At 35.9% G+C, this 19,164-nt stretch overlaps 1 protein-coding gene across 1 annotated transcript in view; it reads right to left on the reverse strand.

Moving 5' to 3' along the window:
• Window positions 1–416: 416 nt before the first annotated feature.
• The window catches only part of LOC107103281 (cadherin EGF LAG seven-pass G-type receptor 3-like), a gene marked incomplete at its 3' end in the record, with an annotated part of 36,762 nt that continues 18,014 nt past the window's right edge, over window positions 417–19,164 (reverse strand). Inside the window, exons 2-3 of the mRNA XM_015402922.1 lie at window positions 8,569–8,912; window positions 417–723 (exon numbers count right to left, since the gene is read on the reverse strand). Of these exons, the coding sequence (XP_015258408.1) occupies window positions 417–723; window positions 8,569–8,912 (651 nt within the window). The remainder of the gene's footprint in view (window positions 724–8,568; window positions 8,913–19,164) is intronic.

Below are 19,164 nucleotides of genomic sequence, written 5' to 3' on the forward strand. Positions count from 1 at the left end.
CAAATCCATTATTTAAGGATTTCATTATTATGACATTCCTGGACATTCAAACGTCTTCTTTCTTACACAAATTAAAGAGGTAGCGTGTTGAAAGGTTTAATGGCTGTGAGTGTAATTACCTCCAGTGTTTATGTATGGGAAACTGTTTTTCATTATAGTTGCTCTCTAATGAAGCTGATGGCCAAATCCTCACTTCTTTTATAGACTCCAGGGCACTCTTTTATTGTAGGAGTTGTGCAAGGAATATCAGCAAGTTAATATAAGAGAGTAGGTTGGGAAATAGGAGACTTTATAGCAACTTCAGCCTACCAGAGCAGCTCAAAATCAACACAACGCATTATCAGTAGGTTAGTTTTAAAACACAAATTTCAAATCTTTTAAACTATGATTGCAGATCTTTTTGCCAACATTTGTACGCTCTCTATCCCACTCACCGGTGTAGTCTTCACGGCAGATACAGGTATAGCCTCCTTCTCTGCGGGCACACACTCCGCCGTTCAGGCAGGGGTTAGAGTAGCACAGGTTGATCTCTGTCTCACAGTAATCGCCCGTAAAGCCCACCGGGCACCGGCACCGCAAACCAGCGATAGGATGGATTGGCCGGAACAAGATGGAGGGCGAGGAGATGAAGGGGGCAGAGCTGTTAAAGCGCAGCACTGAGATGCACTTCATGTAGTTCTGACAGGGCTCTCTCAAACACACATTATCATCAAATGGGAGAACCTGGAGAAATGGAAGAGGACAGAGAAAAGAGAAAATTATCTGTGGAGAACAACCTCGATCCAGACATGTACCAACCATCATTGCTCAGCAGAGTAACTAATAGACATACTGGCAAAGCTTTGGTCCTACTCATATTAATATCCTTTTAAACAACACCCTCTGAATTCTGAAAAGTGTAATCAAAGTGTACTATTTTAGTCCAGGAATAAACTTCCTTTTTAAAGCAAAAGTCATCCTTGTCTTTATCAAATGGTGCTACTGAGCCTACTACTTATTATCCATACCAAAACCTGCAAAGAGACACCTAAAAGCTTTGTGGACTTAAAGTAAATGTAGTAAATACATCTAATTGGGGAAAAGAAAAAAAACACCTTGCTGTAATTACTAAAATTCCTCTTGGATTTTTTTTTCCAATGTATTTTAGGTTATTGTGAGGATTTTTTGCTAATAAATTTAAAGCACGACTGTTTAAGAGTTCATCTCTGTCTCCAGTCAGCCCCTCTGGTTTATGTGCTTCCTGGTTTTCATGCTCAATCTGCAGATCACCTGTTAGGTATAGTGGAGGATGTTCTTTTTCAGGGTGGATCATCAAAATAAGTGGTCCTCCTAATTGTCAATCATTCTGGGGATCTGTTTATGTAAGGCTGTCCTTAACCATTTTCACTTACCAGTGGTTAATCTGACATGGTGAAAAAATTGCAAATCCCTTTTAAAAAAAAAAAACTTGTATGAGCGATGCAAACAGCAACTTTTAAATTCGCAAAAATCCTCCACTATACCTTTAACTGTTCCATCATTATGGTCCCCACAGTTTGTGTTTTCTCTTCAAAGCTTTTACACAATTAAAGTCTATGTTCTGTAGGATTAAACCTTCCTACTTTTTCCTGCATTTAATCCATACTTCTGCCAGCTTTGCATAAACACAAGTTGAGATCAATGGAAACTTTAATGCTTCTTTTAATGGATATTCCTGTGAGTCATCATAAGCAGAGATGGAAAAACTCAAACTCTTTTCTTATGAAGGCAAATCGATACAATAAAGTATATTCCATTACAAAACCAATACCTTCAACCAAAACCCCAATTACCTCTCAGTACTTTCTCTAAGTAGTGGCTGTAAATTGTAGGAAGAATTAATGCAGAGATAGATGGACTCCAGTGACAAAGCTGGAAAACTAAACCTGCAACTTTGAGTAATGATAACTGGTACCTACAGAAAAAGCAAAAAATGTGAAGTGTTCTGTTTTTGTTTTGGTTCAGTTGGTTTATTTTAACTTTAAATATTTGGGAAATTCGATCAGCTAATTTAAAAAAGTAACGCTAAAAAGATTAAAGTAGAATAAGATAATTCTTTGCATGATGGCATGATCATTATATTACCATTTTAAAGATTTTTTAATCTTTTCTACATTAATTTGCTAAAATAAGACTCATTTGGATTTTGATACACATTAATATATTAGTTAAAATTAACATATGTCAATATTGATGTTACTTAAGGAAAACTTCTAAACTAATAATTTAGTCAAAGTATCATTGGCATTCAAGTAGCAGTGAGTTTAGCTAACCTTATTATTAGCAACCAATTTTCATCTAGGATTTACTTTTTTGTCTTTTCCTAGTTCCTTTCATATCTGTCAACAAATAATTTCATACCAATCTATATATATCAGTGCATATTAGTATTTTAATTTGTTGTTGAGGACCTTCAAGAATTATAGAGAAGAATGGTCATAAAGATTCTTAAATCGCACGTATAATTTGATTAAATATAATTTTCGAAAAGAAATCACAGTCGTTTATTAGAAGTGAATCTTATATTCACTTCACTGCCAATATAACTCAATAGAAAATACCACTGGTAGATATTTATTCAAGTCACATATTACCAAATTTATTTAAAGCAAAAATAGAAAATTGATAATTCAATTATAATTGGACAAAGTGGGCTTAAAAAATGATGTTGACTTTATTTAAATTGTGTCTACTGGTTCCACTAAACTCTGCAGATTTAATGCAAAGAGTTTTATATATTTACTTTCAACTTCAATTACTAAAAGTATTAGTAATTAATACAGTATTGTAAACATTAAGTTTATATAACTTAATGCTGTGAAGTTAAGTTTAAAAGATTCTAAGGGTTAGCAATGCCGTTTTGTTTGATTAATGTTATAGAATTTAATTATTAGATTTTAATATACACAAAATGCAGAACCAGTTGACATAACTAGGATAATCAGATATGACATTTAAACAAATTCACAGATCAGTCTTAACAGAAAGTCATAATTGAGAACTTCCATCTCACTCATTGTGCCACAGAACATATAAAAGGACATCAATAAGCATTCTGGGAAATAACAAAAAGTCCAATCCCTCCAAGTTTTCCTAAATAACTATTGGGTGTTAAACTGACAGGATTATGTTGAAGTATTTGGGTTATCTTTAGTCAAATTAAATCTGTACTTGTTAAGAAACACACTTGTCTATGTCCAGCATGAAAAGGTAATTTTAACTATTAATGGGAACTTAAGTTACATACAGTAACAATAATAGTAATATCCCCCATTTCATTTCTTATAACATAAGTAACTGTGGACAATATTAATTAGCATATATACCTATTCATCTCTTCTTGTTATTTAGATACAATTAAACCTGCTTATGTTCATATGAAAAAGTACTTTCTGAACTTATTTGACCATAAAACCGTTTCATAAAGCTTGCAGCATTACTTTTTCATTTCTTAGAGTGTGGTAAGTAACAACTGAAGTTAGATGTACAAGAAGAGCCCTACCTTATGGCCACAATATCCTTGTTAATCAGCAGCTCCTAAGGAAACCATTAGGGTATTGGTGTCTATTGTCTTCTTGGACTCCATGTTTTATATATTTCTCTGCTTCACCGCATATGAACTAAATGGATGCTTCATTTCAAGGCCAAAGCAGAACTTCATGGCATACGGAGAAGGAAAATTAACTATTCAGACATCTAAAATATGAAGGACACTGGCTTAGTTGGTGCTCTAATCTTTAAATAAGGTTCCAAATTTCTTTGAAATGTCTGAAAGATTCCAATGTGTTTGTCCAGCTTACATCTGTTCCTACAGATTATAAGATGTTAATCAGTGAAAATCATTTTTATTCCATTATTAAAATATATTTTTCAATTAATCTGATTAAACTAAAAACCTCTGTGGCAGCTGCTTAGTGCATAATCCTTACTCTGTGTCAGATGCTTAGCTCCATCTATATCTGGTTTTATGTTATAACTGGTGAAAATATAGTTTTTATGATCTATTTGAACAGCTTGTATGAAATGACTTACCATTTTTCATTGATAGTTTGTTCCTGTTACTTAGTTTCTATCATATTCCTTCTTATTTTAAAGGTTTTGATTCACTTTGTCCTTGACAAACTTTGGTTCCTGGAGTTTCTCTCTAAACTTTTAATAGAGTCCTCTAACTGTCCTGTTTTCAGCACATGTATAATCACTTTCTGTCTTTTATGTGCAAATTTCCTTCAGTATCTGAGGTTATATTTGCCCTTCCCATGAGAACCATTACTTTCTATTGTCAGGGAAATGATGCCTTATATTTATCTGCATTTCTAAATGCTGCACCTGTTTTAAAACAAATGTAAACATCGGACATTGTTTTCATTAACATGAGCTCTGATGTTAATTTTGTTAGAAGTGTAAAAAGAAATAGATTTCTGGACTGCACGGTGAAGCAGCTTGTAACACTGTTGCCTTGCAGAAAAACAGTCCTAGTTTGTATTCCCAGCCCGGGGAGTTTGCATGTTCACCCCGTGCATACGTGGGTTATCTCCAGGAGTGCATGGTTGTGTGTCTCTGTTGTGTGTCTCTGTGTTGCCATGGACAGACTGGAGACCTGTGCAGGGTGTACCCCACCTCTTGCCCATAGATCGCCAGAGATTAAAATATGAAAATTGATGGAGGAAATAGATTTCCTTTTTTTTTATTCTTTTCAAAGGTAAATTTATGATTTTAGGATGGGTGCGACTGATTGAGGCTAAAACTATGCTTGACCAACAGCTTGTCCTTAGAGTGTCTTAATTACTGATTAGAAATATGCCACAACATGAACAGCATGAGGACAGCTTTAAATAGTCTGTCATTAAGGTGGGTAAGGTCCGTAATGTCTTTAAAAACTGGTGCTTTTTTCCATTTGATCTGTTAAATTAGATAAAACTGAAGATTCTTCACAATAATTGTTTTGTATTTTATGTGTTGTCTTTATACTTTTAAATAAACGCCCCAGCTTGCATTCCTGTGCTTCCTCTAATAACTATTTTCCCTGGAGATTTTTATGATGTTCAGATTCATTAGAACATCTGTGTGCATCCATGTTTTTGTGTGCTTCCGTGTGCAGGTGTGTATCTGTGTGTTTTAGTTCTGTGTGTGAGCGTAAATGCTCAGGGCTGAGTACACATGTAGATACAGTAACTGATGCCCAGTGTTGTGTGCAGGTACTATGTGGATTTCATCCATGGTAACATATGGTGCTGATATTTGTGTAAGTCTTGCATGAAGCCATATGGCTACAGTGTGATTAGCATCTGGTTTGTATTTCTGTCAATTCATGGGAGATATTCCTGAAATCGATCTTGTTACTCTGAGAAATTTGAACTTCTTGAGTTAGCTGCATTATAAAATGTTTTCATTTCAGTAATTTAATTTCAAAACTAGATTATGTAAATAGAGTAATATGTTATATAATCATTATTTTAAACCATAATGATTGTGGCCTACAGCTGGCGACAACACAGAGACAGATGATTTGACCCTCCCGTGGTTCTGCTGAGGGGCTAAGTAAGCCCAGGTTGCTTTAAAGTGATCTTCAAGTCATTTGCGTTGTTATATTTGGTTTTTCTAATCATTATCTTGATAAAACTATATCAGTTATCTGAGGGGATTAAGTCACGCCAGTTTTGTGCTAAAAGAATATCCATTTAGTGGCCTTTAAAGCAGATACTGGTGCATTTGTACTACTGGAAGGCTGCCAAGTCCTGTTGGAAACTTAAGTGAGTATCTCCATAAAGCTTGTCAGCACAGCTGTAACAGGGCTTCTAGCTTGATATACCTCAAGAAACGAATTTGTGTGCCTCTTCACTCCCCTTGATTTTCAGAGTAAATATAAACATGAATCACTTTCCCAGGTAGAATGATCCTGGCATTGGAGTGGCTAAACACTAATGATATCACAGCTCTAGCCAATGTCATAGATTTGTGTGCAGTGGATCCTGAAGCACTGATTTGAAAATCACCTACAAACTCTTTGGCTCTGTTAAAAATGCTCACAGGGATCCAATTATCTGATCTAGACTTGACCATCACTTTTGCACATTTTTTTTACACAACTTTACATTAATATGTATAGATGCATCCCTCTCGACCTAATCTACTTAGATTCCAAATAAGTTATATTATGCTAAATTATGCTAAACTGATTAAGAAAAATACATGTACATGAAATTAGTGGGTGTGCTGCGGCTGATCTGTTAAAATTGCATGTGCAGTTGATAGCAGGTGCAAAAGAGGTGTGGACTGCTGAATTTAAATAAGCATGGAGATTATAACATTTATTTTACTTCCCAGAAACAACCATAACTGGCAATCACACATTGGCACAGATGGCATATGTGTTTGCAATGTGAAAAAGACGCAGCCAGACAAGTGAAGAAAGGAGCGTTTCTGTTCATGTGAATGAACAAAGAAACAAAACAAAAAAAAACCTATTGCCTATAGGATGACTTAGAGGTACAAACAAAGCAGTGTAACTTCTTGCATCTAAATCACTCCAACTGTCACAACCGATCAAGGTCAATGTTTCAACTTCTGAAAGGAATGTTGCTCCGAAACATCTTTCACATCATCTTTTCAGATACCACAAAAAACAGGAAAATGTTTAGTTTTTCATTGATTTCTTAGGTTTTTTGTATTGAAGACAATGATATTGTTTTAAGTTTATAAAAAAAAAAAGGGAAAAAGAAGTGTTGGCTCCTGAGTTCAAATGGAAAACGTCAACAACTGCTTACCAACAAAGAGAAGCTAAAACGTTTCTGTCATTCTCTCTCACCAATATTAGTCATTCCTAAATGCATAACTTGTATAACAAGGACAGGTAACAATGACAGCTGCAGACTGTCCCTTTTTCAGCACCACAGATGTGTGACAGTGGTCCTTAGCGACAGTGGCCCTTAGCAACATACAGACAGAGGTGTTATTTATTCCATAATGTCTCACAATAAGTAATTTCACTGCTGGTTAATAAACAGATAACCATGTTAATCACTCTGTGGAAAAAGAGTATCTCTATATTTACCAGCGCATCAGTTTGTTATGTAAACTATTATTTCTATTGCCACCACATTTATTCACTGGATTATTAGCTGTAATTTTGTATTAGAACGATCAAGTTGTAAGATAATGCAGTGCTGTGAACATTTCACTGAACATGTAGCATATCCATATGGCATATCCAAAATCCAAGGTAGCCATCAGCTCATGAATCAGCTCAAAAATATTATTGTTCCATATATGTCTCTACTGCTAAGCTAAGCTAAGCTGGTCCACATATGTTGATGTGCCAATACAGCTAAATATAAACAGTTTTGACAAATAAATTGCATTTTGGGTGATAGGTATAATATTTTTATATCCTCTTTTAGTATTTTGTACATTCTAATGATGAAATAAAGTTAAGGAAACAGTTATTAGAACACTGTTGTATTCTTCAAATTCTTTGTGGCTTTTTCTTTGTTTGTTTAAGTTTTTCCTACTTTAATGTCTGATAAAAAAAAAGTAAAATCTTATGTGCTCAAACAAATTTGAAAAGACTGGGTTTCAATAATTGTGGTGAAAGCATAGAACAAAAATGTTATCCTTAGGTAAAAGCTCAAGCTTGTTTTCTTGAAAATATATGAGATGGAGGGGGGAGGTGAACATCAATGGGGACTCTTACTGGACTATAGATGGGTGTATAATATTTTTGCAATGGTTGTGGTGGTGTGGGCTATGGGTAATAATTGTATGAATGAAAATGTACCGGTAAGTAGGCACATGTAAAGGAATATACGTTTATATAATAGTTAGATCATAACTTTTTTATTAATGAATTTCTTAATTCTTAATGAATTTTTGGAGCATGGATTCATAAGTTGATTGGGAATAGGGGAGTTGTTTTAAAGGACTTAAAGAAGGGAAAAAGGGAGTACTTCAATACGTTTCACTTCTTTAAATTATGTTATAAACAAGAAATAAATTGTACATATAATTATATCTTTGATCAATTATACCCAATGTTTGCATGTGTTAAGTGTGTAATTTCTTTACTAAATTGAATTAAAGTAATTTATCAGTTCATATTCATTCATAATATTTCATACAATTATTTGACTGATAGAGTTTCTGCTCAATATGTTGCAGTTATTTGAATTGCAGAAAGTCAATGACATTTCACAAGGACCTAAAGACATAATGTCTTTTTGGATGTCTAGAAATAACTACTACATACAACACAGATTTAAAAATATCTGTTATTCAGTTGGAATATATTTTCATCAAAATGTATCCCTTTTAAAATCTTATGATCAGTTTCTATGTTGTTGTATTATAGCAGAGATATTACTTGGGTTAAATCCTGAGCAAGAAAGGAACTAAACATCCCTTAAAATGAACACATGAATATGGTTTTCAATCAGATCAACACATGGCTGAACAATGGGATTTTGAGTTGAATAATAGGGACACAGAACTAAATACAGCAGTGACTTGTCTGTTGGCTATGAATGAGCATATCTGTGTTGTTTCATGTAAACAAACCTCCATCTGCGTCAGTGATGTCAGTCTGGGCCGATTCAAATACAGCTGCTCCTCCAGAGCCTCCGAGGGGAAGAAATGGCCGCCTGGCAATGCGGCAGAGAAGCTGACATTCAGGATGCGTCCCGGTGCTGTGTCCAAGTCTGGCTGGATGTTGAAGATGAAAACGTCCTCCACTGGCACCGAGAGCACCGCAGACACGCCCTCCAGGAAGTTGCCCAACAGCGGTGAGAGGAAGTGCTCCTGAGACATGTTCTGAAGACGGACGGTGACACTACTGCCCAGCATGTCCTCTGTGATGATGAGGACACGTAGAACACACTGGGCTGAGATGCTGTGGACGCCATCTGAAAGGTTAAGACACAGATGAGAGGGGAAAAACTAAGGTTAATCTAAATGTGTTTTTGTTTCTGGGTAATACACATGGCTGGTAAAATGGAAAATAGATAAGAACAAGAAAGGCCATCTGTGGAGGAAAATTCCTGGCAATCTATTTATCTTTTTAAAATATCAAAAATAAAACACAACAAATTGATCTAATGACAGTCAATAAAAAAAAACTAAAACTGTTTAAATAATATGTATATCTCAGGTGCAAGCCAACTAAAATACAATAAAGGACATAAACTGCATATTTGTTGCCCATGCTGTTTATGCAATATTTTCAGTATTAATCAAGAATAATTGTAGAAGGCTACAGATGACAATTGCACACCATGACCGTTAGTTCTTGGGGCCAAGACTATACCTTTAAAAGGTGAACTATAAGTAGATGCTTACCATAACTTGGTAAAGTTACATAGAAAGAGGTATAATTCATTAGAGAATAAAATAAGAATACTTTAATTCTTATATGTATATTTTTATTTTTAGTCTAATCATACTTCATGACAAAAGTTGTTTAAAAACTTGTTTAGAAAAAGGACCATTTTATATCAATTAACAGTTTTCTTATCCAAGAAAGCACAGTACAGAAAAAAAAAAATAAAAATTTCTGAAGAACTCATTCCCATAATTTGACACAATTCCTGAAAGCTTGATCACTGAGTTAACCCTCTGTTTACTTTAGATGGTTACACATAAATCCAAGAGATAATATGGCGATAATGCAGAACATAGCCCAGTATTTTCTTATCCTTATCTTATTTTATTCTTATATCTTATTTGTACTCAAAATCTTATTTTTCTCTCTTCTGTAAACGTTTGCACTGCAAGAAAAGAATTTCCCACAAGGGTCTAATAAAGTAATTCTGATTCTGATCACACAGACTGCACCACTGCATTAAGGGTTTGAAAGATTTTCTAAAGCATTTTGCAAGATTCTGTCAATATCCAGAGGTATTTGGGTTTTGATTTCTTCTCTTTGCATTTTTGAACATTTCCTTGCTTGTTGATTGTCCTTGCTTGTTTGCTTCCTTGGTATTTTAGATATTCTAAGTTTTATTATTTTTTTAATTCATTTCCCAGTCTCCCTTATTGTCAGGTTCTCTGCTTATTTCTGTGTTTTATGCTTATTCTCCTGTTTATTTATGTGTTTAAGTATATTTTTGTCTTTTTTTGTCTTCAGTGGGAATTCCTTCCTGTTCCTTTCCTGCTTCTCGCTTCCTTTTAGCTCTCTCCACCTTCACTGAGCTCATCTGTTGCTCATTCTTAATCTGATTATGCTTACACGTTTTTCGCTATTCCTTCACTAGACTTTCGCTTGTATTCAAGATCTCCCCTTTTCACTGGTCCTGACTTGTTCCTTCTCCTGTTAATGCTGTTTTTTTGGCCCAAATTCACTGCCCAGATCTCCCTTTGCCATTCTGTAAGTTTTGGTATTCTTCTTCACCAGTTAAAATGTCTTTCTTCATATTCCATCTGTAAGCTTTGATTCAGCTTTAAATTCTCAATTTCTGATAGATGCATGGCATTTTGTTTCTTCTCTTCCATTTCCACTTATGCACCTTTGGTTGACAGCAGTTCACACTTGACCAACAGCCCTTTCAGACACAACTTGTGTTTCATCATCAACACAGAATACACAATAGACTGCATTGTCCGCTGTAAAGCAATCTGGTGTGACAAAGGGATTGCACTGGCTGGAGGAAGCAATTTCTAAGTGTGGTGGTGACTTCATCTTTAAGTCAAACAAATAAAAGACAGTAAATGTGAAATGAAGGAGTAGGGAAGTAATATAGAAGAGGTCCTGAAGCAAGAAAACATAATACATTGATGAGGGAAAGAGAGGAACATGACAGAAATAGATGGAGGGTGAGGGGTAGATGGAGACAGGGACACAGAGGATCAGGAGGACAGGGAGGCAACAGAGGATGAAGGACAGCATAGGAGGTTTATTAAAAACCAGGAAAAGGGTGAGTGGTGAAGAAGCCAATAAATGGGGGGTGTTTAACAGAGAATAAAAGACAGGCATATCAAAAATATCTATGAAAAAATTATAATACATTCTAAATAATAAAAAAAAGCTTTTTAATTAAACCTTTTCCTCCAACGGCTGACTGAAAATGTGAAAACATGGAGAAAAAAAAATCAAGATAAGGAAGACTGTCAAAATGATTAATATATTGTGATAATATATGAAAACACACAGTCAGAAACACTGATACTAAAGGAAGAAATAGACGAAGTATGAGAGAAATAACAGGGGTATAAAAGTGGGGGGTTGGGTTCAGTGGCAGCTGGTTTGATTACCGGATTACGAGGAGCCTCACTCCCTGCTGACCTCCAACACACACACACATCCACACACACACACATCCACACACACACACACACCCACACGCATCCACATCCACACATGTTCAAATCCAAATGGCCTTCATGGGGCTTTTTATAGCAAGAGAAAGAACAGGACTGATAAATAAATGTACATATACACCCACATGTATACTGTATGTTTCTTCTTCTCATGTTAAATAGTCCAAATGACCTATCATAATGGACAATCCCAATGCAAACAAAATCCAGTAATTGATTTTGATCCTCCTTTGTCATTAAAACGATCTTCGGATCTGTGACAAAAGCTGGGATTATCTGCTGGAACAGCACACAATTACATTATATAAATGCAATGTTAATGCACAGCTCAGCCTGAAGACATTTGGACGTCATATAACCGAGTTTCATATCCTAATACTAGAAACTGGCTCCTTGTCACTGGGAGCAAATGCTGCATCCTCTCCTTCTCAAACTTTAAGGTCTATTTAACGAGAAGCCAGATAAAATGCCAACGTTTTTTTAAAGTGAATGGATGATGTAAAAATTCAGCACTTTTCCATCTGAGGCCACACGCTGCAGGCCACTTGGCTAAAGAATAAAGCCTTTTTATTTGCTTGCAACAAAATACAAGAAAATATTAGGTAGCTACAGTATTTTCCAGCTAATAAGCCGCTACTTTTTTTCCCCACACTTTGAACCATGCGGCTTATAAGAAGGTGCTTCTTTTCTGTGGATTTTTCCTAACTGCCAGAGGGGGGAGGTCAAAGTTGGAAATGAAAAAATAACGGACTAATTTTCATTTAGCACGAGAACATGCTAGCAGCAGGAAAGCAAAGAACAAATTTCCTGAATTCAGATTTTGACACTTATTTGACGCATTAAGGTAAACGTTTACTAGCTGATAACTGGCTTAAATATCAGTTTGTAACTAAAAAAGAGCAGAAAGGCAACACTGTATTACTCTGAAATAAGTTCTTGAAATGTACTACTATATTTAGTGGGTTTTTCTATATCTTTGCTTCAGTTTATGCATCAGAAAGACATTATTTAGCTGTTTTGATAATATAGCAAAAAAAAAAATATTTTATAAGTCTTCTTTGGCTTTGATGTGTTCATTTTGTCAGGCTGTATTATGCAGTGATAGCCTTCTGTAGTCCATGTGCTTTTTTCAGACAAACAAAAAGGCAGTTCATGTGCCTGACACAGGAAATATTCATCTGAGTCAGAGTCTCGCAGGAATCTTCTTTCAGAGGTTCGCTGGGGAAAAGAGTAGTGTGCAAGCAGCAAAATTTGACTCAGCTCAACAAATAAAAATCTGAATTGAATTCAATTGAAAAGCATTAGCTTTAGCTTTCTTGGTTCATTTCTAGGGCTTCACAGTGGTGTAACTGGTAGGGCTGTTGCCTTGTAGCAAGTAGGTCCTTGGATTCATGGGTTGGAATCCCACCCAGACATGTCAAGATTCTACACACCAAACTTCATAGACGTAAAGCCATGGAAGTAATTAGAAAACTTAAATTAATTTGTTCTGCTTAACTAAATACGTTAGCGATGGAGCACATATCAATAACCTATGGCTGAAAACCAGTATATGCAAAAGAGATATTTGTCTTAAACATACAAACTTAGTCCTTGTATTTCCTTTTTTTTCTTCATGTGATTTAAGTTTTGCTTCCCTGAATAGTAATCAGTGCCATAGTTTAGTGAATACCTGCACCAGTGTATGATTATGCAATAAATACTTTACTGCAGACATTTAAATAAATTGACATTTTCTTCTGCATTTATTCTTGTTATCAACATGCACATTAGGTATTCGTGAGAAAAAGCGGCATTTTTATATTGAAGACTAGATCTCGAAAAAAAACTACAATTATTGATATAGGTCAGCTTTGCACATTTGTGTAACTGTTTTTATGTATATTTTCCTGACATTTTCCCTCTTTGTCCTAACTGTTTCAAAAAGTTACATGTACGTTTAGATTCTAGGTTGTTCTAAATGACAGTGTTACAATCTATCTCCACTTTCTAACACGTCATATGAACTTGTTTTCTGACTTCATCCAACAGATTTTGTATATTCAGATTTGTTCAGACACTGAAGGACAGTATTTTTAAAAACAACAACGGCAACAAAAAAGGTTCTTAGAGAGTTCCTAGTTCAAAAAGCTCTAAAGGAAAACGTTTCATCCTGGCGGCCCTTCACATTCATGGTAATAGGACCCATTATAGAGCTTTTTAAAGCCTTTCTGTGTGATTTCATGTTGAGGAAAAATATGAATGTGTCCACTCTGTTCAACAGTAAAGATCTTTTCTTGTACAATCTAATAAGGCAGGCATCACCAAAGTTGGTCCTCGAGGGCCGCTGTCCTGCAAGTTTTAGAGGTTTCCTTAATCCAGCACAGCTGATTTTAATTGAAAGCTGATTAACAGGCTTTTGCTCAACTGCAATCATCATAATCAGCTGTGTTAAAGCAGGGAAACCTCTAAAACCTGCAGGACAGCGGTCTTTGAGGACCGATTTTGGGGATGCCTGTAATAAGGTTTTCCATACCCTAATTGGTTAAATCAATAGAACAGATAGTTGCACTGAAGAAAATTGGCCTATGGTTTTAGGCAAATGATCCTTATAGCTATTAGCAGTATGCCTGGTTGGAGAGTAACATCATTTGTTACCTTGAGACTGGAAAACAATAAAGGTGAGATAGGAAGCTTGATTTGTGAGATTGTTGCAATCAGAATAATTGAAGGGGTTTAGTGGCTCTATCAGGAAATCTTTTTGTGTTTACATGTCTGTTTGGATTCTAGAATTCAGTTTTTGTCCTTTGTTTAATGTCCCTGCCTGCTTTTAAGTCGTTTCAGCTGTAAACCTATACAGCTTTCTTTTCAGTGGCAATGAAACTCATTTGAGAACCTATTTTCACACTTCACACAAACCCATTTGGAGGTTTGATAATGAGAAGCAAAACAACAGAGGCAGTAAAAGAGCTTGTGATAATCCATGCTCAAATGAAGTCCGTAGTGCAAAGCACTATAAGGTTATGCTCAGAATGTGAAACGGTGCCCAAGCTTCACACCGTTTCTAAAGCCCCTTAAAGTTTTAGGCCAGCTGTTTAATCAAAGGTTGCTTTAATTTTCTATCCCTAAATGAAAGTACCAAATTAGGAGTTAAAGTTAACACTGGATTATTAAGCTCCTCATCAAAAATGAAATTAATGTTAGTTGTAAACAAAATGCAACAGGGCTGTAGTAAATATTTTGTTTGAAATCTACATATTCTTGTTAACTAAATATCCTTTATATTCACTCAGAAGGTTTGAATTTAACTTCAAGACCCTTCCTGTTTTTTTTTTTATAAGTTCTTTGTGCATCCTTTACCTTTCACCCCTTTTAATATTTACCAGCTTATTTATCATAAAAATATTTTCACCATTTAGTTTGGCTTTCATAGTCTGTTTCTAACATCTTTTCATCATGTTTGCTTAAACATATAGTTTTAAAATGTAATCTATATATAAAGCATACAGTAACTAGTCTTAACATGAATAAACACTGACATGAGTTTGGTATATTTATACATTTGGTTTGCTTGGGGCTTTGACAAGGCATTGCAAAATTTAGTTGTTTCTAGGTTCATAGTTAAATGTTAATTAAATGCTCACCTCATTAACATTAAATGTACACGGCATGGCTGCTCATGCCCTTTTGTAGTCTTTTCCTGTGGGACAGGGCTTCAACTGGACAGTGCATAATGCATTAGTGTTCGCTGCTGGATTAAGGTTAAGGTTACGTGGGGTAAGGTCTCTAAAGGATAACATTGTTACAGCAAACTTTTTATCTTAAAACAAGCATAATGCAAATAAATTCAGGCTACAATAGAGCAGCATTATAGTCATGGTGTGTCCAAGTGGTACAACACAAAGTAAAGTCAGCAGCACCAGTCTAATGAAGGAATTAAAAATGTTGAAGTAGAGATCTTACAGCTTTGTCCATATTTATAGAACTGTTTTCAGTTAGAAGATTGTGATAAAGAGCTCTGGCCAGAGGGGACTAATGCACTCTTGTTTCTCTTCAGATCGCATAAATCTTTCACCTTCTACTAAAGATTTCCGTGCAGGGGAACAACAAGAGTTATCCTAAATTTAAGGGAGTGGCGGCCTAGTGGTTAGGGAATTACACTTGGAATCCAGAGGTTCTGAGTTCGAGGGCCACTCCCACAGACTGCCACTCTGGGTCCCTGAGCAAAAGACCCTTAACCCCACACTGCTTCTCGGGCGCAGCACAATGGCAGTCCACTGCTCTCCAAGAAGATGGGTTAAATGCAGAGTTAATTTCATTGCTAAGTTCTTGTGACAGTGTAATGACAGAGAAAAAAAAATGGACTGTCCTAATGCTACGACATAAATGTTATGAATTACAACAACATAGTAAAAAAGTCTAACTGCAATACTATTGTTGAATACGCAATGTCCATATCAGTTATAAAAAAAAATCACTTTTTCCTTTGACCCTAAGCAATAAAAAACAAACAAATGATGTGAACTTCCTGATGTTAACAACCCAAACCACTGAACAAAGTAAAGGACGAACTGAAATATTAAGCTCAATGGGAAGTGGGGTATTTGATTTTTGACATGCTGGATTGTTATTATTGTTACTATTGTTTTTTTAAACGTATTTTATTTTCATTTTGCTCAGTAAAATAACAACTCTTTTTGCTCATTTCCTGCCTCCAGCTGTATCATTCTGCACTCACTTTGTTTCCTTATGTAATCCCGCCGAACCTAGCAGCAGGTCTATTACTTTTCATTTATCGTCAATAACGTGCCGAGTCAGGGGTTACCCACAGCTCTCTACAAAGAAAAAATTGCAGACCCCGAAAATACAAGGAACTTATTTGTGAAACTATTATTTTGAAGAATGAGAAATACAATTGTCCCTTAGTTTTTATATTTAATTGACAAAGGCAGAAAAAGCTCAAGTTTTTCATAAGGCTTGCTTACATCACAACCTCCTTTTCTATTTTCTTATGAGAAAAAAACTAACAAAATGAAAAACCACATAAATTTCTGTATATTAACCTAATGTCTATGCACTGTAATTAATGTCATATTTCTTAAGTGTGCACAAAATGATGGCCAAAAAATATACAAATTTGATTCTCCTTTTATTTCATGAAAGCTCTGGGAAGTAATTTGCAGCTGCAAACATCATTTTAACCTTTCAGAGTTGGCATCGACTTTAATCTAAAAGGGCCTTAACTGAACTCACCAAAGAAAAGGCGTAAAAGTAAATGTGCCTTTTTATCAGGCTCTAACATGTCTCTTTATATTGCCACCTCTTCCTTTACAATTCCCCAACAGTCTATCTAATCTGTCTCGCAGAAATATAAGGACAATGTGAGATATGCTATTGTTTTCTCTGAGAGGGAGTAAAGGTTATCTACTCTTTATGCCATAAAGTCATAGCATCCAACTATCTCTTAGTCCTTTCATTTTAGCGTGCATAAAGACAATAAAACATTAATATCCTCCAAACCGAAAACTGAACAAATGGAAGGTTATTTTGAAATGTTTGGACCAAAGGGAAAACAAAGCTTTTTCCCAATAACAACTTAGAGACACTCTTGGAAGCTTTTACTGCTCCTTTGGGCTTCATTCTGGCATTTCCAACCCCACATGCGTCCACACTTCAAAGAGGGAAGGGAGCTAGAGGATGGCTTCCTGAGAAAAAATTACAAGAATAACCACACTGATATAGAATCAACGTGGAGGTTCAGCCGATGTGCAAGCCATGAAAGTCGGTCTGACCTCCGATCAGCGCTTCAGCTCTATAAGACGCTTTGTGGGGAAAGTAGCCCCAGCATTTCAAAGGGTTGAGGGAGTTCAGTGCTATCTCCCTGTGCCAGGTAGCCTGACTAATAACACACTCAAAGCTTCTTGAATGTCAGAGCTTCCCCAACCTGCTGCCAGGAAATGTGAACGGAAATAGTATATTAAGAAGCGTTCAGCAGAAAGGCAAAGCTGCAGGATATAGCCTCTGGAATATTTAAAATTGGTCAACATAGGCCAAAGGGACAGGTTATTAAGTAGAGTATGGGAAGAAGTGGGAACCTATAGTTTCAAACGGCTTTACTATTTTAAACAAACATTTCTAAGTCCTTTGAGTTACATGACCTTGTAAGAATGAAAACCTTTTAACATTTTATGTTACACCTGTGAAGGGAAAATTGTGTGTTCAACTTATATCTTTCTTTTTAAATAAGCAGTGTATTTGTTGAGGGTCACAAGGGTGTAATATGACCCTGCAGAAACTTAGCAGAGTTTCTAACAGGATGGCACAATGCAATGCCTTTTCTAAACCTACTGTTTCATGTTGAATAGGGAATTCAGTAATTTGAATTTAATGTGTTAGAGCAGTGCTGCATCGAAAATCTGCAGAAAATTAGATCGTGAGAAGTAGAGTTGGAGACCCCCGGTATAAATCACCAAAACTGTGGCAAGATGGAGCCAACCAACTCCGGAGAAGCTCTTGAGATACACAACTCAAGTTGCAATAAGTCATACATATATATATATATATATATATATATATATATATATATATATATATATATATATAGCAAAGGTAGATGATGAAGGTGCTTTCATCAGATGAGACCAAAATGCAAATATTTGCATAACTAACCCTGCAGATCACCTCCATCCTATTGTTGAGGCATTGTAGTGGCAGCATAGCAGCAGAAAAAGATTAGAGTTGATTAGCAACTAGATGGAACTAAATATGGGGTTTGTTTAAAAGGGGGAATAGATACGAATAAAGGTGGGGCTTCAGTTCATCCTCTAGCAGGAAAATTATCATAAACATCCAGGCAGAGCTAAATTAGAATGATTCCAAGTAAAGCCATGTGTTACAATGGCCTAGTCAAAGTCCAGAATCCACGTCAGAATTTGTGGTAAGATCTCTAGATGTGTGAACCTGGAAGACTTACCCAAAAAAGGCTGACAAATATATTGAGTTTTATCCAAGGTTTCCTCAAAAAAAGGATATCAACTGTAAACCACCTGCTCCTGTTTAGTCCTAGGAAACTGGACTTACATTTTCAAAAAGGAAAACTCTTGCTTTAAATGTAAATGACAATACTGGTGATGGATGCATTTGGTCATGGTTTTACATTTCCCCTGTATTTTCAGACTCAAGTGACAGAAGGTCATGTCATACATTTAATTTCTGTTTTAAAATGATGTAAAGCAGCTGTAGTACATACAAAGTTATCAATCAGTTTTTTTTGTATCATTCATGGTGGCTCAGCCTCTAAAGGCAAACACTGCCAAGGAGGGGCAAAATCTCTCCATGCATCTTTAATGCTTTACTCATGACATTAACAATAGGCTGCTGCTGCTGTAAAGGGCCTGACTGTTGTGGTTTGTGCTCCTAGAAAGATAATAAGGAGGGATTAAAAGAAAATAAACCAAGCAAGAAGATAGTGCAGCTTGCATGCAAAAAAACTGAAAATAAAAAATAAAAAGTACAATCGGATTTACAGCTAACAAAAGCTACCCTGCTTTGCCTTCAAACATACTAGACTCTGTTTGAGTGCCCTCAAACCGTTACTTTACAGCCTTTGCACTCGTGATCACATGGTTTTAAATCCCATTTCACACTGCGTTGTCACGTTTGCTTTGTTCGGTCTTCCCCCTGCAACTTCCCTGTTGTTCACTGTCCCCAAGAAGTTCCAACAAAAGGGCTGAATTTTCAAAACTCTGTGTAACAAATCCAGTGGCGTCCCCAGCTGCCCTCGGGTCTGTGAAGTAGACAGGCTTTGCTCCCGCTGAACAAATGCAGCCACTTCTGAACACGGTTGTTAATGGAGCTCAGAGA

Source organism: Cyprinodon variegatus, unplaced genomic scaffold (assembly GCF_000732505.1).
Source record: "Cyprinodon variegatus isolate N-32 unplaced genomic scaffold, C_variegatus-1.0 Scaffold1412, whole genome shotgun sequence".
In the NCBI taxonomy this organism is placed as follows: Eukaryota; Metazoa; Chordata; class Actinopteri; order Cyprinodontiformes; family Cyprinodontidae; genus Cyprinodon; species Cyprinodon variegatus.